Below are 26,343 nucleotides of genomic sequence, written 5' to 3' on the forward strand. Positions count from 1 at the left end.
GCTCTTGATTTCGGCTCAGGTCGTGATTTCACAGTTGTGAGATCGAGCCCCATGTTGGGCTCTGCGCTGGGTGTGGACCCTGCTTAAGATTCTCTCTCCCTCTCTGCACCTCCCCTGTGCTGTCTCAAAAAATTTATTAAACAGTTAATTGATTGATTAAAAAGTTTGATAGGGGCACCTGAGTGGTTCAGTCCATTAAGCATCCAACTCTTGATTTTGGCCTAGGTCATATGTTCTTGCAGTGGGTGGGATTGAGCCCCACATTGGGTTCTGTACTGATAGTGCAGTGCCTGCTTAAAATTCTCTCTCTCCCTATCTCTCTCTCAGAATAAATAAATTAACTTAAAAAAAAAAAAAACAACTCTTAAGAGTTGTCTAGAAGTTCAGGCATAATATATTTTGAGGGACTGATTAGTTTGGTATGGGTTACTCAACTAAGCCTAAGTATTTCAGATATGTTGTGACTTTAAAAAGTTATTCTCATGCTGCATTGTCATCCCTGAATGTACGAAACTTGGGATGTAAGCAACAATCCTAAAATGAGATCTGGTTCATTAATGGATTACTCTTAAATATCATTGAACCAAATTCTGTCCTCAGCAGTCTTCCTTCTCTGTATTATTAGCAGCAATTTGTAAACTTTTTCATCTTAGGACTTACTTACATTCTTAAAAATTGCCAAGGACCCTCAAAGAGCTCTTTTTATGTGAATTATAGCTATACTTATCATATTAGAGATTAAAATGAGGAATTTAAAAAATATGTATTAGGTTTTTTCTTTTAATTTAAATTTTAGTTAACATACAGTGCAATATTGGCTTCAGGAGTAGAATTCAGTGATTCATCACTTACATTCATTCAGCACTTCAACATGCAGTGCTCATCCTTAATACCCATCACCCATCTAGCCCATCCCCCACCCTCCTCCCTCCATCAACTCTTAGTTTGTTCTCTGTCTTTAAGAGTCTCTTGTGGTTTCTTTCCCTCTCTGTGTCCCCCACCTCCCTTTCCATATGTTTATCTGTTTTGTTTCTTAAATTCCACATACAAGTGAAATCGTAGGTTGTCTTTGTCTGATTGACTGATCTCACTTAGTATATACATTCCAGCTCCATCCATGTTGTTGCATATGGCAAGGTTTTGTTCTTTTTGATGGCTGAGTAGTATCCCATTGTATATATGTACCACATCATCTTTATCCATTGATCAGTCAGTGGACATTTGGGCTCTCTCCATAGTTTGGCTATTGTTAGTAATGCTGCTGTAAATTTTGGGGTGTGTATACCCCTCCAAATCTGTATTTTTATATCCTTTGAGTAAATACCTACTAGTGCAATTGCTGGGTGGTAGAGTAGTTCTGTTTCTAGTTTTGTGCGGAACCTCCACGCTGTTTCTCCAGAGTGGCTGTACCAGTTTTCATCCCTACCAACAGTACAAGAGAGTTCCCCTTTCTCGACATCTTGCCAACACCTGTTGTTTCTTGTGTTATTAATTTTAGCCATTCTGACAAGTGTGAAGTGGTATTTCATTGTGGTTTTGATTTGTGTTTCTCTGATGATGGGTGATGTTGAGCCTCCTTTCATGTGTCTGTTAGCCATGTGTATGTCTTCTCTGGAAAAATGTCTATTCATGTCTTCTGCCCATTTCTTAACTGGGTTATTTGTTTTTTGGGTGTTGAATTTGGTAAGTTCTTTATAGATTTTGGATACTACCCATTTATCAGGTAATGTCGTTTTGCAAATATCTTCTCCCATTCCTCAGGCTGCCTTTTAGTTTTGTTGATTGTTCCCTTTGCTGTGCAGAAGCTTTTTAATCTTGATGAAGTCCCAGTAGTTCGTGTTCACTTTCATTTCCCTTGCCTTTGGTGACATATCTAGAAAAAAGTTGCTACGGCCAAGGTCAGAGAGGTTGCTCCCTGTGATCTCCTCCAGGATTTTGATAGTTTCCTATCCCATATTAGTTGTTTTTTAGTATATGTGCTGCTGAAGTGAGCACTCATACTAGTTTATTTTTAATAACCAGATTTTTTTTTAATGTTTATTTATTTTTGACAGAGAGAGAGAGAGACAGAGAGACAGAGCACAAAGGAGGGGCAGAGAGGGGGGACAGAGGATCCGAAGCAAGTTCTGCGGTGACATCAGACAGCCCAGTGCAGGGCTTGATCTCATGAACCATGAGACTATGACTTGAGCTGAAGTCAGATGCTTAACTGACTGAGACACCCAGGCTCACCATAAAATAAATAAACAAATTTTTATAACAGCCAGACTATATTTTAGTGTGCGGCGTAAGCACTTTATTTCAGATTATGGAAAAGACATGTATTTAAGGATCAGTTGTTTTTTTCTTTACTGCTTCATCGAGGACTTTTTTATGGTGATGAAAACTACAGTGATTACAGTTTGGTACTACTGCCTTGATTTGCGCTAAGACCCTGGCAGTTTTACCAACTCTTGGTTTTGCACCATCACTGCGAATGTCAACATAGTGGGGCAAAGAACCATGTCTTAGTCTGATTATGAAAATAATTTTGGCCTTATGGACTCCCTGAAGACCCTCAGGGACCCCTACGGGTCAACAGAGCATACTTTGAGAACTGCTACATTAAAAGATTGGCCTAGATCAAGATTTCCCAAAATGTCTTTGATAGAATGCTAGACCTACTTAATTTCAAAAAGGAGTTGAGTCAGTGCTTTGATATAAATCACACACACATGAATTCCATGAAAACAACTTACATGGCCCCTTGCCCTTTACCTAGCTAATTCACATATATTAGCTTATTGAATGGATAGGTCAAAGTTTGGTATTCCCATTTGACCAGTAGAAAGCTCAGAGATGTTAAACTACCAGCCCACAGTCACTAAGTAAGTAAGTAGAAGGTCCGGGACCAGAAGCCTAAGTCTCCTGACTATATTTACGGGGCTCTTTACACCACATTGTATAGCCTCTGATGGGTTTGCTGAAGAGAGTGCTGACTGGAGAGGGGCAGTAGGTGGAAGAATCTCAAGAGCCCTGGGCTTCTGACCCTTGGTGATCTAGTTGGGAACCATGGCCAAAGTCCTGGCCTCTACTAAGACTTAGAGTTGGAGAACTGACTCCTCTTGGGATTTAGGAGTTAAGAGAGCTCGTGACAAGGTAGGCTGCTTATTAGAGCTGTCCAGTGTGAGCCCTCATTTTGATTTGACTTGTGGCCTGTGTGTAATGAACTCAGATGTAGCTCTGTGCTTCATTTCAACTTCACATTTCTAGTATGATAGGTGTTGATTAGACCTGTAAGAATTTTTTTGAGTGGCTTCAGTGCTTCTCTGAGGTGTATATTCAAATATATATTTTTGTATGTTTGTTAATTACCTGTGGCTTTCATAATCTCTATCCATTTTCCTAACTAAAGGAGTTTGAAAAAATAAAAAGCTATGTCTTTAGCAGAAGTCTCTTGTTCTCTCAAAAGAGATGGTCTATAGATCTGTTGTTTATAAAATATATGTAAAAATTTCCTGGGTTACTCATGGACTTACAGTTTGTTGCAAGTAAAAATGAAATGCTTCTTATCTGTCTGCTCCATTGCCACCAGCTCAGGTTTAATAAAATAAAAACATTTTTTGAAAAAAGCAGTCCCCTAAAAAGTAATACAAGCCAAAATAAATGTGTGTGTGTGTGTGTGTGTGCGCGTGTGTTGTCTGTGTAAATATGTATGTGCACATCATGAAGGGTTGTTTTGTTTCATTGCTGCTCCATCAGGTTTTGATGAATTAACCTGCCACTGTGGTGCGTCAGTGATCTACCCTCCAGTTCCCTGTGGCACCAGACCCCCCGAGTGTACCCAGACCTGCGCCAGAGTCCATGAATGTGACCATCCAGGTGGGTCCCAACTCCTTGCCTCCCCCATCTCACAGCCTGTTTCACACTGTGTCATTTAGGATGTTGCATGACAGTCTTTACTGCTCTGAGGTCATGTTGTGATGGCCACCCCTGTTCCCTGTTCTCAGGGGCTGCTTCTGTGAAGGTGAGTCTGTGATCTGGGCCACAGCTGAGAATCAACAGTGCACTCCATTTCTTTACTCAGTGGATATCAAACACACCTGAAAGGCTGGAAGAATCGCCAGCTGATCTTGTCTTTCAGGGACTTTTCTTCTTGTTGCCTTCAATTTTGATTTATATTTCAAAGTTGAACATCTTTTTGCAAAATTGAAACTAACTTTTTGTTGTTAAGGAAGTAATATATGTTTACTGTATAAAAAGAAAGAGGGGTGCCTAGGTGGCTCGGTTGGTTAAGCATCCAACTCTTGATTTCAGCTCAGCTCATAATCTCAGTTGTGAGTTTGAGCCCCACATAGGGACTCTGCATTGACAGTGCAGAGTCTGCTTAGGATTCTCTCTCTCTCCCTCTCTTCCACTCATGTGAATGCTCTCTCTCTCTCTCTCTCTCTCTCAGAATAAATGAGATGAAGTCAAAAGATTGAAATTAAATCATCCATTATGTCACCTTTTTACACCTTAATATATATTTCTCAGGGCTTTTTACATGGGCAAAATAGATATTTGCATTTTTTTTTCATAATATTAAAGTGTGATGCTACTGAATTTATTTTAACTGGATTTTCCCTTCTTATTGTAATTTTAATCTTTCTTCTTGTCAATAAATATTTTTCTACAATATAGATTTTTAGTGGTTAATGGAGTGTGCTAGTACATGGATGGGCTGTAACTTAGTCTCATGTTGTTAGATAATTATTTCCAATTCTTCTTTCATAAACTGCTGTAGACGTCCGGCCAGCAGCTACTTAATACCATCCATTTTCTGTCCAGTCTAGTCACTAGCTTTCCTCTAGGACCATGGTAGGCTCGTCATTTCATTTTACCAAGTCCCAGAGGCAAACCTGAAATAACTGAAGTCACCAGATTTGGTACTTACAGTAAGCCATATAGTTCAGACTGACAAATAAACAACCCGTTTTAATTTCTTGAGTATTTTAATAGAGTAAAAAAGAAGTAAATTCCTCATGGAGTAGAATGTCCCTTCTTTCCTGGGGACCTTTGGAGGGCCCTCCCAACTTAGTTTGGTGTTCACACCAGATGAAGTAAGTGCCCCAGCCAATACTCACCCACTCCCTCCTTCACACTCATTTGCAAATGTCACAGATGAAGTCCAAATCCTGGTGGGTAATGTCCATAATAAGAACTTAACCATTTTTGAGGTGTGTTGTTTTAGCCCACTTTTGTTCAGCATTCTTTTAACTTTTCTTTTATTTTTTTTTTTTTTTTATTTTTTTTTCAACGTTTTTTATTTATTTTTGGGACAGACAGAGAGAGACAGAGCATGAACGGGGGAGGGGCAGAGAGAGAGGGAGACACAGAATCGGAAACAGGCTCCAGGCTCCGAGCCATCAGCCCAGAGCCTGACGCGGGGCTCGAACTCACGGACCGCGAGATCGTGACCTGGCTGAAGTCGGACGCTTAACCGACTGCGCCACCCAGGCGCCCCTCTTTTAACTTTTCTTGAGAGTTAGTTGTATACCCACCATGGTATCAGACACAGAGAGAGGTTCAGAGGAAGAAAAAAGTAACCCATGATCTCAAGATTTTTCTGTTCTTCCCAAGAGGAAGAGGATGGTAGTTACATGCACATGACACACAACCAACCGTTTCATAAAGATGGGCCAGATAACATGGTAGCAAGCCATTGACATTAGGGAGTGTAACAGAGCTCTGAGCAGGGTATGGTCAGCCAAGAAAGGCTTTGTTGGAGGAGATGAGTTAGGATGAACTGCCTCTTACAGGCAGCAAGGAAATTGAAAGGAATCAGGGGAGCATGTCAGATGGCATGAGTAGCAGAGATAACTGAGCTGTATGTGATAGGGCCAAAAGAATGACTGAGTAGAATGGACAGACCAGGGTCTGTGCTGCAGGAGATGAGTGGAAAAGCTGCCTCCTTCTCTGCTTCTGTGTTTGGTGTGTCTGTCCCACCTCAGTGGGATTTCTTTTACTCACTCATGCTCATCCTTCAGCACTTTGAAATAAAGTCGCCTACTTTTTACTTTCCTGTGACCATTTTAAAAAGTATTCCCAGCTTCTAAACTTAAAAGTTCTATGTTCTATACCATTAAAACATATATAATAATTTATGTGCTTTATTTAAACATTATTCCTAATTAGACATAATTCCTAATTTCCTTTCTCTCTTAACAGTGTATCATTCTTGTCATAGTGAAGAGAAGTGTCCCCCTTGTACTTTCCTGACTCAGAAGTGGTGCATGGGCAAACACGAGGTAAGTTTTCTCTCCCAAGTATTCATTGTTCCAGCTAGAGATTTATGATTGAATTACTTTTAGAGTTGTTAGTCTCATTGTTTCTCAAAGTAAAAATATACTCCAAGAAGCAGAGGTTTGCTTTGGCCCCTTTTTTCTTTTCTTTTTTTAAGTTAAGGTAGAATTTGGGGTGCCTGCATGGCTCAGTTGGTTAAGCAACTGACTTCGGCTCAGGTCATGATCTCACAGTGTGTGAGTTCAAGCCCCGTGTAGGTCTCTGTGCTGGCAGCACAGAGCGTACTTTGGATTATCTTTCTCCCTCTCTCTCTGCTCCTCCTCTGCTCATGTGCTCTCTCTCTCTCCCTCTCTCTCTCAAAATAAATAAAATAAACATTTTAATTAATTAAGGTATAATTTGCATAAAATAGAATTTTACCCTTTTAAGTGTACAGGTCCTTGAGTTTTGCAAAAACATTCATACAGTCATGTAACCATCACCATAATCGAGATGTAGAATAGTTCATTCACCCCCCAAATATTCCTTCATGCCCTTTTTTTTTTTTAAGTTTTTATTTATAATCTCTACACCCAATGTGGAGCTTGAACTCATGACCTTGAGATCAAGAGTCACATGCTGTACTAACTGAGCCAGCCAGGTGTCCTTCCTTCATGCATCTCTATAGTTATTTTCCCTCCTGTCTCCAGGCCCCAGCAATCAGTGATCTATTATCTGTCCCAGTAGTTTTGCCTTTTCCAGAATGTCACGTGAATGAAGTTACACAATAGGTAGTATAGTGAGCCTCTTTTGCTTTCATTTTTACTCTGGTTGCAACTAAGTTAAACTCAGTCAGTTGACCTTGAGAACATGGGCTGTATTTCAGAGACAACTTCCAGGTTCACCAGCAAAGGTTGCTAGCCTGCATAAAGGTGTTTCATTAAGAGCATCCCAAGAGTGGTGGTGTCTCTCCACCAGGGGCCACTCTTCCTTCCTCTGTGCCCTGTGCAGCTTCCTATTCTGGCCACTAGGTCAAAACACCTTCCTCCAGGCTCACCTACACCTCTGCAGTGCCATTACCATGAAGGACTTTTCATCCTCATTCTCAATTTGTAAGCTTATTTGGCACCATTACCTATAGACCCTTTGAAACACTTTTAAGAATTCTTTACTTAAAAAATGCATATTCATTGTAGACAATTAAGAGCATACATTCTACAATCCAGAAATAAATACTGTTCACATTCTTATGTATAGACTATAAGTCATGTGTGATACACACTTTCTCATACTCTTTTAAGATTATACTATTGTGTAACCTACTTTTTACTTCATAACATATTAAGCAACATTTTTGGAAACCCTTGACATTTGTGACAACATGCGTTCAATATCTTTATCTTGACGGACGTATTTTTCTTCACTTATTTCCTGTGAGTGGTTCTCAAGTCATTTGTTGTTTATTAGTATCTTCCTCTATGAGTCTTACTTTCTCCGAGAGTAGCCATTCTAAGACATCCATGTATCATCTTTGTGTTGATGGCTTATTTGACTTCATTCAACAAATATTTTTTTACATACCTACTGTGTGCTGGGTAACAGGCTAAGTTCACATGATTCAGAAGAGAACAAGAGAGGCATGACTGCTGCCTTCGTGGAGGCTTTACTCTGGGGCAGGAGGCAGGCATTTAAACAGTGCAATAGTAGTTTAAACAGTACAGTAGCAGGGCAAGTACAAAGGACTGAGCAGGATCAAAGGATCCCCCACCCAAGGAAGGTGTTTGTAGAGGAGGTAACTTCCTAAAGGATAATGAAAAGTAGGCAAGTAATGAGGGGAGGGAAAACAGAGGACACAGTGTGTGCAAAAATTATCTCCAGGGGCACCTAGGTGGCTCAGTTGGTTAAGTGACTGACTTTGGCACAGGTCATGATCTCACGGCTTGTGAGTTCGAGCCCCGCATCAGATTCTGTGTCTCCTTCTCTCTCTGCCCCTCCCCCGCCCACACTCTGTCACTCAAAAATAAATATACATTAAAAAATAAAAACAAATTATCTCCAGACCCTGGTATTAGTGTAGGTAAGTTTAATGATTGGGAACTACATTCTACCAAAATACTTATATAGCAATTCTTCCTTTTTTTTTTATGTTTATTTATTTATTTTGAGAGAGAGCACATGTTTGAGCAGAGGAGGGGCAGAGAGAGAATCCCAAGCAGGCTCCCTGATGTCAGAGCAGAGCCTGACACAGGGCTCAATCTTGTGAACCATGAGATCATGACCTGAGCCAAAATCAAGAGTCAGACACTGAACTGACTGAGCCACCCAGGTGCCACTCTAAAGCAGTTCTAAAGCGATAGGAAGCGTGTACATCCTAGACTTTGGAGGCCTTTTTAAGAGTAAAAGTTAGATGTCACTAGAGTCAAAGTATATTCCTTATTTTGAGGGTTCTCAAAAGAATTTGAGTCAATATGTAAGAGTAAACTTTGCTCCCACAGGAACAAAATTCTAGCATCTTTTTCCTGGAGTAAGGAATCCTGAAGGAAGGTGATTTCCAAAAATTAAAAGTTTGGGGTTTCATGGCCTATTGCCTCTTAATTTTTTTTTTTTTTTTTAAGAGGGAGAACGCTTGAGCTGGGGAGAGGGGCAGAGGAAGAAAGAGAGAGAATCTTAAGCAGACTCCACACTCAGCACGGAGCCTGTCGTGGGGCTTAGGACCATGACCCAAGCCAAAATCAAGAGTCGGACGTCCAGCCAACTGAACCACCCAGGGGCCATCCCCCCACCTTTTTTATATTTATTTATTTTGGGGAGAGCGCAAGCAGGAGAGGGACAAAGGGGGCGGAGGGGACAGAGGATCCAAAGTGGACTCTGCACTGACAGGCTGACAGCCATGAGCCTGATGTGGGGCTCGAACTCTATGAACCGCAAGATCGTGACCTGAGCTGAAGTCAGACACTCAGCCGACTGAGCCACTCAGGCACCTGCCTTTTAATTTTTTTTTTAAATTTTTTAAAATTTATTTTGAGAGAGAGAATGAGTGGGGGAGGGTCAGAGAAAGAGGGAAAGAGAAAGAATCTCAAGCAGGCTCTGCATTGTCAGCATGGAGCCTGACGTGGGGGCTGAATCCACGAACAACGAGATCATGACTGGAGCCAGAGTCGGGTGCTTAACTGACTGAACCACTCAGGCACCCCTGCCTCTTAATTTTTTTAAATGATAAAGCTACCTAAAGTTAAAGATACCATGAGTTGGGAAATGTGAGGAGAGTTGATTATTTGATTATTTAATTATTTCTGTAAAACAGCACTGCCAGCAGTCTTGAAACCATGGGTCAAGGGTGCCTCCCAACCCTCAGTGCCCTAAGCTGTTTGCAAAGGGAGGAGAAGGTTATCTGATCCTCCTAGTTGGTCAGAGCATATCAGATACTCCCTAGTTATCTAGTTTCATGTGCTTGCTACCCGTCCTGGGAAGTGTATATTCTCAGTCACACTTGATTGCTAGCCCAAATTCTTTTGGATCATAACAAGGGTTATTAAATAAGTTCCAGATTTGTTTATTTTCAGACAAATTATGTTCAGATTTTGAAAATCCACCTAATTTTTTTTAAGATCAAAATAACTTTTTGAAAATTCAGAAATGTTTGAATAGGAAGTTAAAACTCATCCCAGATCGCACACGGAGATAAGAATCTGGCTACTTCTGTCTCTCCTAGTTACGAAGCAACATCCCCTGTCACCTGGCTGATATCTCTTGCGGATTACCCTGCAGTGCCACGCTACCATGTGGAATGCACAAGTGTCAGAGACTCTGTCACAAAGGAGAGTGTCTTGTGGATGAGGCCTGCAAGCAGCCCTGCACCACCCCCAGAGCTGACTGTGGCCACCCGTGTATGGCACCCTGCCACCCCAGCTCACCCTGCCCCACGACTGCTTGTAAAGCCAAGGTGCGTATTCCTGGCTCCAGATAGGGCATTGACTATGGTTGTGGGGCTGCTCGTGAGTCCAGAGCTGAGGCTCCTGGGCATAGAGTCTAATCAGAGATCATGGGTTGCAAGGAACTGCAAGCTAAGGTGGAGCAAGAGAAAGGTGGGGTACACTGTACAGATTCCTGTCTGCCCAGCTTGAAGTGGCCTTCTAGTTCAGAAGGTACCCACTGCTGTCTGACCAGTCTGTCTCTCTCCCTTAGAACAAATTCTCAAGAGAGACTCTGATTGCCTACTCCATTTATTCAACAAATATATGTGTCTGTGTTGCGCAAGATGTTTTGCTAGGTGCTAGGGCTCTACCGGTGAACAGGAGGCACATGATCCTTTCAATTAGATGGGACAGATCCTTACTGATTACTCAGATACTGAATTATGACTGTGGTGAATAAGAGGTTACACCCTGATAGAAGGTGCTATGAGAGCATGAGAGTGGGCAACTTAGCCTTGTCTGAGGGATCTAAGTAGGGCCTCCCTGAGGAGGTGAAAGCAGGCGGTGGACCTGATTAGGCCTTGGATGGTCCTGGGTCAGGTTCAATGCTAAAAACTTCATTCTAGGCCTGCCCCTTCAGGTGGGGTTAAGGACAGTAGTAGTTCCCAGAAAGGGTCCCTGTAGAATGAACGGTTCCCTCCTAGTATGTCAACTACCATGTTGTCTAGTTGCATGCATGGTTAGCTTCCTCCATCCTGAAGGGTAACCACTTACTGTCTATATCCTCTGCCATGGTTTGATTTGAGAGAGACTTTAAAAGTGTGAAACCTGCCTATTCACATGGTTTCTATGTGCTAAAAGTCGCTCCATGTTAATCTTATTTCAGATAGAGCTGCAGTGTGAATGTGGACGAAGAAAAGAGATGATGATTTGCTCTGAAGCATCCAGTACTTATCAAAGGTTAGTGCTGCTCAAATGTTAATAGCAGTGGATCTCAGTGTACAGAGGTTATACACGTGTATACCGGTGTTTATTGTAGCATCCTTGCAACTTTTGTTGTGGAAAGTTGTTTAAATAAATTTTCCTCAATCTACTTTTTATGGTTCAGAGAGAAAGTATTGTTTTGTCCCTTTCCTTCCATAACTTTCATTTGTAAAATAACCTTTTTATTTTTCGTCCTCTTTCTCTCCCTTCTGGTCTTGTTATACCCTGAGATCAGAAGGGATGATGTCCTGAAGTTACATGAATTGCTTTAACATCCCACCATTTGTGGTAGCACAGCCAGGACCAAGTCCTGTGCTCTTCCCCTGTAGTGGGGATTTCTGACTGTTCTGTGAATTGTCTTTGCAGCCCCCTGAAATCCTAGAACCAGGTGGTCAGAAAGGGATCTGAGTAAGGAGGTGAAGGTGTTAGGGATGTGTGTTTGTCTCTGATTAGGTGCAGAGAGGTGTCATGGAGATAGCATTTTTAGAGTATAAAGACATCAGAGTGGCTTTGACAACAGTGGGTTTCGAAATACTGACTGAATGCCAGGCATTGGCCTGGATATTCAAGGGAGATTAAATAGACTGTCTCATTGCTTCCTGTGGAGCTGCTTAGAATCTGATTGAGGAGATACGACATAAACGTGTGGGTAGTTCATAATAGATGGGTTTCTGAAGCCACATGAATTGTCCAGTGATAGATTTGACTTGAAGGAAGTCTTCTCTGTACCTAGTATTAGAACATTCCTGTGAAACTGCAATGCCTTTTCTTCCCTTTTTTATACTTCAGAATAGCTGCTATTTCCATGGCCTCTAAAATAACAGACATGCAGCTTGGAGATTCAGTGGAAATCAGCAAGTTAATTACTAAGAAGGAAATTCACCAAGCCAGGTAATTTTTAAAATGTGTGTCTTCTGTTAGAATTAATTTCCAGAGGATAGGAACTATTTATTTATCTCAATCCCCCACAGCAAACCCTTGCACACACAGTAGGTGTTCCAACAGACGTTTGAACTTAAGAGACCCCACCCACTCCAATCCAGCAAATCTTATTCAGGATATAGCTACAACCAGAGAAGACTTAGGCCTCTCCTCAAACAGTAGCCAGAGGAAGCAGAGACCTAGATGTGTCCAGCCCAACCCACAGAGAACAGAGAACCAGCTGTGCCAAGAGAAGGAAGTGGCGCTGTGAGAGGGTCATTGGAAGCATTTTGGCGACACTTTGAGGCCCTTCTGAGAACTAGATTACCATAACCCAGAGGCCCACCCACCTGTCCTTGAAAGGGACCTCATGTAGCCATGTTTTGGCCAGAATCTGCTCTGTTTCCAGGTTGACTAAGAACTTATTGTTGGGTAGAAGCTGTGAAATCTGTGCCCTGACTTTTGTTTTTTTCATTTGTTTCTCAAGGCTGGAGTGTGATGAGGAGTGTTTAGCCTTGGAAAGGAAAAAGTAAGTCATTTCAACTGCTGTTTATCTACTTGTCCTTGAGCTCTGTGAAGTTAGTGGGAGGGAGCAACTGTTGAAGCATTCATTCAGCACCTGCTGAGTCTTTTGCTGCTATTGGAGAGCAAGAGAAATTCAATCATCAAGAATTGTAATGTCTAAGGATAAACCACTTAGGTGATTTCAGCACATTTCCGAAACATGAGCTTATTGGTTTTGGGCATGGCGTAAACATCACATGCTACAGGATACTTATTCACTGACTGGCAGACTTCCTGATTCCAGTGGAGATAAGAGGCTCAAAACTTTTTTAATGACCTTTTATGTTGAAATATAGCATACATATAGATCAGAAGTGCACAGATCAGTGAGTCATCACAAAGTGAATACAGTGGTATAATCCGTACCCAGGTCAAGAAATAGAAAATTACCAGAACACTTTTGTATACTCCATAAAGATAAAACATCTATCCTGACTTCTAACACTTCAGATTAGTTTTGTCTGTTTTTGAACTTTATATAAATGATGAAATCTTGTAGTTTGTATTATTTTTGTCTGGCTTCATTCATTACATTTGTGGTCTTCATTCCTGTTGTTGCATATAGCAGTACTTGGGTCATTTGCATTTCTGCATGATATTTTAATGTATTAAGATATTATAATTTATTTATCATTCAACCATTAATAGGTATGTGTATGGTTATCAGTGTTGGGCTATTATAAATAATGCTCTGTTAATGGGGCACCTGCGTGGCTCAGTTGGTTGAACGTCCGAATTTGGCTTAGGTCATGATCTCATGGTTCGTGGATTCGAGCCCCACATTGGGCTCTGTGCTGACAGCTCAGCCTGGGGCCTGCTTCGAATTCTGTCTCCCTCTCTCTCTGCCCGTCCTGTGCTCGTGTTCTGTCTCTCTTTCTCAAAAATAAATAAACATTTAAAAATTTTTTTAAAAATGCTGTTAAGAACATCCACATACTTCTTTTGCCATATATACATACTCATTTCTGTTAGTTACAAACTTAGGAGTAGAATTACTGATTGATAGTTAATAGTGTATTCATATGTTCAGCTTTAGTCAGTTCTCTGCAACAGTATCCAAAATGGTTGTGCCATATTATACTCCCAGCAGGAGGGTAATAGTTCCCATTGCTCTACTTTTTTCTTCTTTTTTCTTTTTTTTTTTTTTTCCTTTACATTTTTATTAGCACTTGGAATTGTCGGTCTGTTTTTGTTTTTTAATTTTTTTAATGTTTATTACTTTTGAGAGAGAGAGACAGAGTGCAAGTGGGGAAGGGGCAGAGAGAGAGGGAGACAGAATTCGAAGTAAGCTCCAGGCTCTGAGCTGTCACCCCAAAACCCTGTGCGAGGCTCAAACTCATGAACTGTAAGATCGTGATCTGAGCCAAAGTCAGACGCTTAACTGACTGAGCCACCCAGGCGCCCCGGAATTGACAGTCTTTTTAATTTTAATCTATTCTTATGAATTTGTAGCTGGATGTCAGTGAGCTTTTAGTTTATATTTCCCTGATGACTAGTGAGGTTGATTGCCTTTTTATATGGTTATTGGCAATTTGGATATCCCCTTTTGTGAAGTGCTTATTCAATTCTTTTAGTTATTTTGTAATTGTGTTGTCCTTTTCATATTCATTAGTAGGAGTTCTTTATATATTTTGGATGTGAATCCTTTGTTGATTTTCAGTATTGTATTTTCCTGCACTTAGTGCCTTCAGTTTTCACTCTCTTAATGGTATCTTTTGATAGGCAGAAGTTTCTGATTTTAATGTAGTCTAGTTTATCAGTCTTCTCCTTAGATACTAGTGCTTTTTATGTCCTGTTTAAGAAGTATTTGTCTATCTTGAGATCATGATGATACTCTGTTATTGTCTAGAACCTGTATTATTTTACCTTTTACATTTAGATCTACAGTTGACCTGGACTGATTTTTTTTTTTTTTTTTTTTTTTTTTTTTTTTTTTGAGTATGGTTTAAGGAGAGTTCACAACTCAGTTTTTTTCCATATGAATATTCATGTGACCAGTACTATTATCAAGATGTCATTTTCCCCAGTCTCTCTAGTGCCTCCCTTGTCTTAAATCAGGTATTCATATTACGTGTGGATCTATTTCTGAGCTTATCTGTTCCATCATGCTAGAATCATACTTTCTTAATTGTACCTTTATAACAATAAAGGTCTTACTGTCTGATAGTTTATCTCTTCAAGCATGGTTCTTCAAGATTAACTTGACTATTCTTGGGTATTTGCATTTTCATTTAAACTTTAGAGTTAGCTTATCAATATCTGCTTAAAAGCCTACTAAGATTTTGATTGAATTGGTATTCAATTTATAGATCAATTTGGGAAATTTGACATTTTTATAATATTGAGTCTTCTAATCCATGAACAAGGTATACCTTCCATTTATTCCTGTCTTCTTTGATTTCTCTCAGTGATACTTCATATTTTTCTAGATATAGATTTTGTACATCTTTTGGTAGATTTGTCCCTTGCTGGTTGATGGTTTTGATGCTTTTTTTAAGTGCTAATTTTTTTTGTATCACTTTTTTTTTCTCTCCTCTCCCCTCTTGTATCACTTTTAAAATTTTATTTTCTAAAAAAGCAAAACAAAACAAATTTAATTTTCTAATTGCTTATTGCTGGTATGCAGAAATGTAACTGATGTTTGTTGACCTGTATTCACAACCTTGCTAAATTCACTTATTTCTTATTTCATGTCCTTTTCTAATAATAGTAATTTTATTTCTTTCCAATTCTTATCTGTTTTCTTTTTCTTGCCTCATTATACTGGCTCAAGCCTGCAGTACAGTGTTGAATAGGTGGTTGATAGTAGGTATTCCTGACACCAGAGAGCTTTAAATATTTCACTGCTAAATATATTTTCTATTAGTTATTTGAGGATACTCTTCATCAGATTAGGAGGCATTTATTCAATGACTGGCAGACTTATTGGTTCTAACAAAGATTGGTTAAAATGTATAGCCCTGTAAAAATGTTAACAGTTGGAGAATTTAAGTGAACAATACACAGACAGTCCCCAACTTAACAATAAACTGACTTGCAATTTTTCTACTTCACAGTGGTGCAAAAGCAATTCACATTTAGTGGAAACCATAGTTCAGATTTTGAATTTTGATCTTTTCTCAGGCTAGCAATATAATGCTGTCTTATGACACTGGGCAGTGGCAGCAAGCTGCAGCTTGCAGTCAGCCGTGCAGTCACGAGGGTAAACAACGAATACATTTACAGCCATTCTGTTTTTCACTTTCAGTACAGTATTCCTTGAGATATTCAGTACTTTACTACAAAATAGGCTTTGTGTTAGGTGATTTTGCCCAACTGTAAGCTAATAATGTAAGTGTTCTGAGCACATTTAAGGTAGACTAGGCCAAGCTATGATGTTTGGTAGGTTAGATGTATTAAATGCATTTTTGACTTACGGTATTTTGAACTTAGGATTGTTTTATCATTATAATATTCTTGTTACTTTGGAAATTTCTCAAAATAAATAGTTAAACAAAAACAGGCAAATGCAGGCAAAGTATAGTCCTGTTTTATCTTGAAGTTTGACTTTCCACTACATTTTTTTTTTTAAGTTTATTTATTTTTGAGAGAGAGGGAGAGCGAGCAAGTATGAGTGGAGGAGGGGCAGAGAGAGAAGGAGCGAGAATCCCAAGCAGGCTCCATGCTTTACACCCACCATGGGGCTCAAACTTACAACCCTGAGATCAAGAGTCACCTGCTCCACCACCTGAGCCAGCCAGGTGCCCTACCCAGGTGCCTAGTTTTATATATGCTAATTGCAACTACTTAAAGGGAAAAAAATCTGAAAGGAAGTGTATTAAAATGCAGTATTTGTGTTGTTAATGGAATTCTTCCCTTTATTTTCCAAATTTTCTGTAAGACAATACTAATTTTAATGATTATATGTCTACTTTATCTGTCTGATGTTTAGGTGAAATCTCAGAGACAGTCATCCCCATTCTCATCCCAGATAACCCAAGCTGCCAGTGTCAGCCAAGGGGTTGGCTCAGACCCATGTAGATCTGTCTTGCTTATATTCTTCTAGGAAGATAAAATCATATCTTGTCCCAAGTAGTTATTATTCCTTCCTTAATGATTGGGTTTACTGATGAGCGCCTGGGTGGCTCAGTCGGTTAAGTGTTGAACTTTGGCTCAGGTCATGATCTCATGGTTCGTGGGTTCGACCCCCACATCAGGCTCTGTGCTGACAGGCAGAGCCTGGAGCCTGCTTTGGATTCTGTGTTTCTCTCTCTCTCTCTCTTTCTCTCTCTCTCTCTCTCTCTCTCTCTCTCTCTGCCCCTCCCCTGCTCATACTCTGTATCTGTCTCTCAAAAAAAAAATAAATAATTTTAAAAAATTTTTATAAAAAATAAGTAGGTTTACTGAAATGACATCATTAATGTATAAAGAAGTTAGGACTTGGTGGGCACTCTGTGTTACTGTAAGTTTTCCTCTCCTTCCTTTCCTTTTATTTACTTACATCTCTCTTACTTCCAGGAGATTAGCAGAGGCATTTCATATCAGCGAGGATTCCGATCCTTTCAATATACGTTCTTCAGGGTCAAAATTCAGTGACAGTTTAAAAGAAGATGCCAGGTGTGTATGTAACTTGGTACCACCTTTCTTAATTATGGCTTACAAGACTGTTTGGTCTTTTAAGATATAATAACTAATATGTGCTCGTCTGTGATTGAGCCAGTTAAAGTCTATATATCTATTATAAGAGAGTATATGATGTTTAATAAAAATCCTTTTCTAGGTTTCTCGAAATTTTCCTCTAGAAGAATGGAGCATGGGGTGCAGGGTGTGTGTGTGTGTGTGTGTGTGTGTGTGTGTGTGTGTGTGTGTGAGAAAGAGAGAGAGAGAGAGAGAGAGAGAGAACGCCCTGTAGTAGAAGTGTGGGCTTCCATAGGGCTTGGACTAGCCTGAATTCCACTTCTGGCTCCTCACTTGGGTCCTCACTTGGGCAGTAATAGCTCTTATTTTCCTCCTATCTCCTGGCCCTCCAGAATGCTCTTTTTCCATCTTCTCCTTTCTCGTATTTGTTTTCTCTTTTTCTTTTCCTTTGTTCAGTCACAGTCAGTCTTCTATTATCTGACAGTTCCTGACCTCTGCTGTTTTTCTGCCCACATTGTTCATTGTCTGCAGTTTACGGGCAGAGAGGGTGGGTAGAAGGGATTCTCAGAAGAGCAGGAACAGATGAAATTAACTGTGGTGATTTCTCATTTCAGGAAGGATTTAAAGTTTGTCAGTGACATTGAGAAAGAAATGGAAGCCCTTGTGGAGGCCGTGAATAAGGTTGAAGTCAAAACATCCAACTGGACATGTCTCTAAGGCCAGCTTGATTAAAAAAAAAAAAAAAAAAAAAAAAAAAAAAATCCTAGAAACACCATCAGTATAGAGTAGTTATAGGAAAAAGTCACAACTTCTTGATGATCGTTATCTTTCCCCAAAGCCCAGCCATTATAACATCTATGGAAGCCTTGTCCTGGTTCAGAAAAAAACTACTCAATCAAAGTCAGTGTAAATAAAAAATTTTAGCTTAGTGCCTAAGATTGGGTGAAGAAACTCTGAACAATTGGAGGCATTCGGTAGTGCCTGTGTGGGATACTTAGGAAGACATGATCTCCGAAGGGCTATTATATGATAGGTCACACTGATTCTTTATTACCCCCAAGGCACAATTGAAACCCTGGGGTAAAAATGAAAAGTTGAATGACTAGAGCTAAAGAGTAGTGGGATAGACTCCTTTAAGAGAGTGAAGCCCTTGTCCTGGAGGTAGCTTTAAGGGAAAAAGTCTTTAATTTAGTCAGAAGCATCCAATCCCATGGTGACTCCCTCTTTATTCTGTGGGGATATGAGTGAGGACAAGATACCTATCTATATTAGATCCACATTTAATGAAGAGGAATTTCCTTCCTGCCATCTCCCTTAGCCCCTCCCTTTCCTCCCTTCCTCCCTTCTGTTCCCAGTTCCCAGCAGGACACTAGCATGATGGAGAAAATGGAATCATTGTTCCTAACTAGGAAACCTGTGCAAGTGTATTTCTCTGCTAGTGTGTCTGTATCTGTACACTCATGATTTTTAGCATAAAACATATTTTTTATAAGAAATGAAATTGTCTTGTTTTAGGTCTTTGATTTATTTAGTCATTTTATCAATCATTCATCTTTACCCTCAATACAGGGAAAGAATAGTAAGAAGAGCCACTGCTTCCCTCCCATGAACAGAGACCACCGTCGGATCATCCACGACCTGGCCCAAGTGTATGGCCTAGAGAGTGTGAGCTATGACAGTGAACCAAAGCGCAACGTCGTGGTCACTGCGGTCAGGTGGGTTGATCTTGTCATCACAGGAGGAACTGCTCATTGGGGCAGGCTGGACCTCGGAAAGCAGGATCTATCAATGTTTGCTTTCCTTGCTTCCTCTCTTAGAAGAATAGATAGAAAACCTGCTTATGGGATAGCCATTCTGGCACAATCAAAAAGTCTGATACAAAGGTCTGAACCAGAGAGCAAAGCCCATGCCTCAGTCCACAGGACAGACACGTCTAAAGACATGCAAGGCTTTTATCTGCCCCAATCCACAAGTGACACTGGAGGCATCATTTCCTCAGATACAGGGAGCAGACCCTGAGGGCCTGGGTTGCATGCCTGCCCATCACATCTGTCCCCTTTTCCCTTGTCCTCCTGGCATGATGAAAACAAGATGCTAGACTCTGATTCAAGGTATCCCCCGTAAACAGTGTTTCCCATTAGATGAGACTATGGCTGTGTTATGAGCAGGGAAGTGACAGTGAGGATCTAGGATCACTGTCAGAACCTGAGAGAGTAGGAGGGACTTCCAGAAGAAAAAACTTGAGTATGAGATGATAGGAAGCAGGTAACAGGCCCAACAGAGATGAGTGGAAGGGACGAGGGTTAAATGAAGGTGACCATGCCTGAGAGGAGACAGGTCACATTGGAGCACTTAGCAGCAGCACAGTGAAAATCATGACTGGATTTGCAGCGGTCTGCCTGTCTCCACAAACAATTCTCACTTTTCAATACTTTGTGTTCTGACTTTTATCAGAGGGAAGTCCATTTGTCCTCCTAACACGCTGACAGGTGTCCTTGAAAGGGAAATGCAGTCACGGCCTCCACCACCAATTCCTCATCACAGGCATCAGACAGACAAGTAAGGATCCTTCAGCTGCTTTCCAAAGGGCCCTGTCTATTCAGAAAAGCCAGCAGGGGCTAAACTGTCCAGGTCTCTACCAGCCATTGGCAGCCTCTCAGGCCTGGCCTTGGGGGGCTTTGTTCAAATAAGTAAGGTTTGACTGGGGTGTCAGACACATTTGTTCATGCCAGAGGGGTCCCAGGTTTGATGTTTATAATGCCCACTTCTCTTCTGGAGAAAAGTCATTGGACATAACTTCCATGGTGTAGATGGTGACACTGGGAAGTGGACTCATTGTGTCACAGCAGATGATTTAGGAACGTTACATGGTTCACAACATTTATTCTGCAGATGGATGTGGGATAGTGGGCTGAGGTTGCAGTGAAGGTGGGGACTTAAGCGTTTTGCTCTAGTGACCTCTATATGGTTTGTATCATTTTTACAACAGAAACATATATTCATGATTTAGAGATAAGAAAACCACATTGGCAAGCAGCAAGTCTCAGAAGCAGGAAAGAAGAACCATCCCCTTTTCCTTTCCTTTCCTTTGCCAGAAAGGAAGCTGGCTGCCTTATTGTGGCTGAGGCAGCATTGCTGAAAGTTGCCCTGAAACTCAGCAGGGTCCCTAATGCTGTTCTGGCCTTCCATATAGAAGCTTTACCAGAACTTCTTATACAGAACTTCTGGGAGGGTGGGAAGGGCAGTTTATAAAGTCACCATGAGGGCCATAGCAATCGGTGTTCCCTGGGACTGGACAGGATGGCTAGGTGTTGCCTGTTGGGCACAGCCTTAGCAAGGATTGTCTGGGTCAGTGTAGCTCCACAGGACCAGCCCTGCTTCACCCCTGTAAAACAGGTGGCCTGGATTCCAGTCAGCCCAGCTGCATATCCACATGGGCAGTGGTTTTGGAAATGTGAGGTATTCTACATGTTATTTCACAGCCATGTCCAGTACCACCTGAACATAACCGTGTGGAGTCTTTGGCCTGTTTGCGCCATGCTTTTTTCCTTTTGTTTGCTTTAATTTTGTATAAAATTTTAGAGTCAAGAGAATATTATTAATACAGTGAACCCCTGCGTGCCCATCACCAAATTTCAAGTTCCCAACTCATGTGTGCCCCACTGTCTTACCAAAGCTTTGCAAATGGCAAATCAGCTGATCCTTAACTTTCTGAAGACCTCAGCCCACTTCCCCCAAACAAGAAGACTGATTATTCTTTGTTTGCTTTTCAGGAATCCTGGGAGCAGTAATTTACAGAAAATAGCCAAGGAACCAGTAATTGACTACTTTGATGTCCAGGACTGAGAAGATCAAGATGCACTTAGATAAAAGAATGATTAGGTGTGATGGAGACTTGTTTGCCAGCAGAAAATCATGCTTATTCCCAACTGCCTGGTGGACTCACACACAGCCTCACATACTGTCTTGTACTGATACGTCCAAAGCATGAGTGTATCAGAAGTCCCCTTGTCCTCTATTCCGTCTGTATAAAGTGTTTCAGTACAGCCAGATCTGACTGGATGGTCACTAGTGATTCGGTCATGTATTTGCAGAGGCTCCACCATCACCGTGATTGCTCGGAGGGCTGGGGAATATTGGGTTTGATTTGGACAAACCAGAATTTTAGCCTCAAAGCAGCACTTAGTCATAGCCTCAGTTGTCCCAGTTATCCCTCCTCCTCGTAAAAATGTCTGCAACATCAACTGCACCTCACTTTTTGGATTAATCCAAACTGATCACAATCTTTGGAAAGACACAAGTGAGCTTCTCAGTCCAGAATACCAAACATTGAGTTGGTACACCATATCCAGAATCACACATTGTGTTAAACCCAGCTATCTTATCTGAGTCTTTTGCCAAAAACTCTCCTAGGTCTATCTGGCTGAACTTATGGGACTTGGAGATCCTCAGTGCCATCAGTTCTAGACCTAGGAGAGGGATCAGGGTGCTTTACAGAACTCCACTTTCTAAAGTCCAGGGGTGTGGCTCATGCCACATCTCTGAGCTTGTCTGGTGACAGGTTAGCTTTATCTACCATGACAGAAGAGGACGTAGAGCAAACTCCTCATGCTGCCAAGTTCAGTGTGGCCTCTGTGTACTGAGCAGTGTAGCCCTAATTCCTTTCTGGTTGAGAAAGAGTCTCAGGTGGATTTACCTTTCCTGTGTTGCTTTCTCCCAGGTCTGCAGCAGCTATATTGGCTCTCCTGGTCTCTGAGCTCTGGACTTCTGTTTGAATATACACAAAAGTATGTGGACAGTCCAGGGCTTATCCCAGCAGCCCTCTGGAGGCACTCTTGAGTCTCCATTAAGGCAGGTGCACTGACAGTTACATTAGCTTGGCCCTCTCTGGCCTTGGCACCCCACCAGCTTGGAGGCCAGACTTCCAACAACTTTCTCCAGAGCAAGCCACGAGCCCCAGAACAACAGAAGATTTCAGAAGTGACGTCACAAAACTGGCACTTAGTTTTCATAGGAAGAGCAGGGTCACCCTTTGGTCCTGACCCAGACAATCTGCCTTGAGAGGCAGCAAGTACAGGAGCAGAAGAAGCAACTGGAGGGAAGAGATGGAAAACTACAAAACCACCTCTACCTGGACCCATTTAGCACAGGGTCAGTAGCCCCAAACACAAGAAGCCCACAAGCACCTGTTACATCTCTGAAGCAGTGGTTCAATGGGTGAACTGCATATGGAGAGCATCTCAGAATTCAGGAGGCAGGAGACCTGATTTTAGACGCCAGCTCTGCCACATAACTCGCTGCTTGGTGGAATGGAGGTATCACCTGCCTTACCAGGTTGTTGTGAGGATTAAATGAGCTAAGACACATGGAGGTGCTTGATCTATCATAGGTGCTGGAAGTTTATATAAATGATACTTGGGGGTGCCTGGCTTTCTCAGTTGGTAGAGCATCTGACTCTTAATCTCAGGGTCGTGAGTTCCAACCCCACATAGGGTATAGAGTTTACTTTTTAAAAAAATACTTGGTATCTGGAAAATATATAATCTGCTTCTTCCTCCATACTATTAGCCAAGTAAAAAGTATAGAATGCTAAACAGGCCTACCTTCTGGTAGGCTTATGTGCCTACCCCATGCAGCCCTGTGCTAGGGCTGTGGTCTATTCTTTCAGTTAGTAATGCCCCAGAGATCACATCCCTGAACACATATTTATAATGGAATTGGTTGGTCTGGCACAAACAGGTCATTAGTCTGTTATTAAAAGTTAAGGGGAGCTATAAGAGGCTCCTGTGATATTGGAAGTAGGAATGGGTTAGCTCTTGTGGTTGGGAGAAGGGAAATGGGAGGAAGTTTTTGGGCTGAGTCTTAAGATGGTAGACTGTCATTTGGAGAAGAGAGGCATGCCAAGCGAAGGTAAATGGCATGATGTGGCTTGCAGTGCGAATGAGGAAAGGTGAATCGTCCAGAGTGGGCAGTCAGCTAGAAGGACATGTGATGAGGCTGGAGAGGTAGAAAGAAAGGGGTCAGCTGTGGAGAGCCACAAAGAGCCACTGGAGGGTCCTAAGCAGAGAGTGACAGTAAATGTCCAGATAGGAAATATTATAGGCTTTCTGAGTCTTAAGAGTTTCTGTTACAGCTACCCAACTCTGCCATTGTGATATGAAAGCGGCCACAAACAATACATAAGCGAATGAGCCTGACTCTGTTCTAGTAACACCTTATAGACACTGAAATCAGAATTTCATATAATTTTTACATGGCACAAAATAATGTCATTTTTTTTCCAGCTATGTAAAAATTAGAAAACCATTCTTAGCTCATGAGTTGGACAAAAACAGGCAGCAGGATGGATTTGCCTAAGGACCTTAGTTTGCCCACACCCTGTTCTAGAGCAGTGTCTCAGACAGTGTGTAGAAGGGATTGGAGGTTTAACATTGAGGCGAGAGGCCCAGCCAAGAGCTATAGGAGTTATCCACATGAGAAGATGAGGATGCTGGGGGGTGGTGCTGCAAAGGGAAGAGATTCAGGAGGTCAGATAGGATGCTGAGTGCCGGCAGGTAGCTAGCACCCCTCGGATCACCAAAGGGACCCCTGGCCCCCCTCAGCAAGGGGAAGCTGCTTCTCATGGGTTTGGTGGATTCTCCACTGAGCACTGGCCTTGGACATGAGCATGGACTAAATCCTGTGGGCACCGTGACCCCATACTATTGCTCCCTGAAAGTCAGGTGATCTCATTCCTCCCCCTTCCAACCCTACCCTCTTCTTTGGCAGGAGAGTCTTTATGGGGCCAGAGCTTTTCAGAGACCCAAGTTCTTATCTCTGGAATTCCCTCTGGCTTGTCTGGCAGGGCTGGCTCCTTTCAGCAGTGGTGCCTGCCTGACATGCAGTGGGAGGTTGTATCCAGGATTGGAGATGAAAGTGGCCCTCCTGAATGCAGGGTCTGTGTGAAGCAGCTCTGGATCCTGTCCTGGACAGGCCAGAGAACAGACCAGGGGAGGGGAAGAAGGAATGTCAGTCTTGTAAGAGGTTCAAAATCTCACAGAGTAGGTCCTGTGATTTACGTTTGGAGGGGTAGCGTCCTTCCCACATGGTGTCAGCCTTCTTGCTTCATGCCTGAAACCCTAGAGACCTTGTTTTCTAAGGAGAACCTACCAATGTGCCTTCCCTTCTAAAATTAGGGAGGGAATGCCTGGCCACCTTCACAGACCGGCCTACCTTATCAGTCCCCTCCTATGTCCTGTAATACCTACTGAGAAATTTCTCCCTCGCAAGCTCACTACGTGGCCTCGACACAGATGTCCCATACTATCTCTAATGGCCTTGTAGAGCTCACAAATCTCCAGGGAAAGCTCTAAGCTAGCCTAACCCCTCAGTCTACAAAGGCCTACCCCAGAGGGGAAAGGCTCCATGTGTCACACTCAATGTGAGCCAGACCAAGACTGGAATCCAGGCTTTGGGTTTCCCAGCCTAGAACTGCCCCTAGGCCGGGAGGGGTCTGAGTCTTCAAGGAAAAGGCAACTGTCTTCCCCAAACAAAATTCCTTTGGAGTCCTTCCCAGTAGCCCACGCTGCCCTCAGCCCCCCAGGCTTCATGTGGTTGCTCTTTATAAGGCACAGTGTGGCTACACAGAACCTGGCTAAACTGCTAGGACACCCAGTTGGCTGCCTCAACTCACTCTGTGAACCCTGAGCAGTTTGCTTCCATTGTCTGGGCATTGGTTTCCCCATCTGTCAGGTCGGGAATAGTTTCAGCCCACATGCTACCTGAAGCCATTGGAAGGCTAGTGGGTAGACAGGATCTGAGAGGCTGCGATATTCTGTCAGTGCAGTCGAGCGTTGAGCCTATCCTAGGACCATCCCTCAGAGGATAGCCCATTTGGGGGAAGGAACAGAGCAGTTGTGAAGCCGCTCTCGCAACAGCTGGGGCTTTCAGTCACCTCCCCCGCTTCTACTACCTCCACCCCTGCCCACCCCAGGCTTGACACAGTAGTGAAGGAGTCTGAAGTACTCATGCACCCACTCCTTCTCAAAAGTCTCTTCTGATAGTAGATAACAGCTTTTGAGCACTTAATATGCACCAAGCACCGTGCTCATCTCTTAATCCTCAAAGCCCCTTGCAGCATATATTCTTACTATCTATTTTACCAATGGAGAAACTAAAGGTTGAAATTAGGTCACTTGCCCAAGATCACTCAATGAATTACTGGGGATCTGAAGTTCCTATAAAGTCAGACACAAAACCTGTGTCCTCTACTATATACAGAACAGGGACAGTTCACACACATTACCTTGGAGTCCCTGGGACTGCGTTGTCTGGCAGGTCAGGACAGGTGGAAGAAAAGCTTATACTGTGTCCCAATGTAGAGAACACCAGCAATCCCCAGATGATGGGACTTTTTCCTAGGATGGCCACTAGGGAGCAGTATGTATCCCCAAACCAGGAGCCTGGGCCTGGGATGGGATAGTGCTTACACTTTGCCTCAAAAAAAGCTTTTACTTAAAACTTGTTAGTAGTTTATAACCAGTACCTTCATTTTTTTATGTTTATTTATGTATTTTTAATGTTTATTTATTTTTGAGAGAGAGAGAGATGGAGTGTGAGCGGGGAAGGGTCAGAGAGAGAGAATCTGAAGCGGTCTCCAGGCTCCGAGCTATCGGCACAAAGCCTGACACTCAAACTCATGGACTGCGAGATCATGACCTGAGCTGAAGCTGGACGCTTAACTGACTGAGCCACTCAGGCGCCCCAATGTTTATTTATTTTTGAGAGAGAGACAGAGACAGAGAGACAGAGTGCGAGCCGGGGAGGGGCAGAGAGAGAAGGAGACACAGAATCTGAAGCAGGCTCCAGGCTCTGAGCTTTAAGCACAGAGCCCAATGCAGGGCTCGAACACAGAACCACGAGATCATGACCTGAGCCGAAGTTGGACACTCAACCAACTGAGCCACCCAGATGCCCCAATTTTTTTTTTAAGTTTATTTTGAGAGAGAGAGCATGTGGGGGAGGGGCAGAGAGAAAGGGAGAGAGAATCCCAAGCAGGCTTTACATTGTCAAAGAGCCCAACACGGAGTTCAAACTCACAAACCATGGGATCATGACCTGA

The 26,343-nt window shown here is 42.2% G+C and overlaps 1 protein-coding gene across 2 annotated transcripts in view; it reads left to right on the forward strand.

The window, feature by feature from the left end:
* NFX1 (nuclear transcription factor, X-box binding 1) overlaps positions 1 to 21,293 on the forward strand; it is a 73,179-nt gene extending 51,886 nt beyond the window's left edge. Inside the window, exons 14-24 of one of the 2 annotated variants that reach the window (XM_019424161.2) lie at positions 3,742 to 3,861; positions 6,190 to 6,269; positions 9,956 to 10,186; positions 11,044 to 11,117; positions 11,931 to 12,032; positions 12,550 to 12,591; positions 17,124 to 17,222; positions 17,858 to 17,924; positions 18,813 to 18,958; positions 19,698 to 19,802; positions 21,017 to 21,293. In XM_019424161.2, the coding sequence (XP_019279706.1) occupies positions 3,742 to 3,861; positions 6,190 to 6,269; positions 9,956 to 10,186; positions 11,044 to 11,117; positions 11,931 to 12,032; positions 12,550 to 12,591; positions 17,124 to 17,222; positions 17,858 to 17,924; positions 18,813 to 18,958; positions 19,698 to 19,802; positions 21,017 to 21,089 (1,139 nt within the window). In that variant the 3' untranslated portion in view covers positions 21,090 to 21,293. Of the gene's footprint in view, positions 1 to 3,741; positions 3,862 to 6,189; positions 6,270 to 9,955; positions 10,187 to 11,043; positions 11,118 to 11,930; positions 12,033 to 12,549; positions 12,592 to 17,123; positions 17,223 to 17,857; positions 17,962 to 18,812; positions 18,959 to 19,697; positions 19,803 to 21,016 lie in introns of those variants that run through there. The other variant, XM_019424162.2, reaches the window with a different exon arrangement.
* The last annotated feature ends 5,050 nt before the right edge of the window (positions 21,294 to 26,343 follow it).

The sequence above is a fragment of the Panthera pardus genome, unplaced genomic scaffold (genome assembly GCF_024362965.1).
Source record: "Panthera pardus isolate Hobbes unplaced genomic scaffold, ASM2436296v1 HiC_scaffold_20, whole genome shotgun sequence".
Taxonomy (NCBI): Eukaryota; Metazoa; Chordata; class Mammalia; order Carnivora; family Felidae; genus Panthera; species Panthera pardus.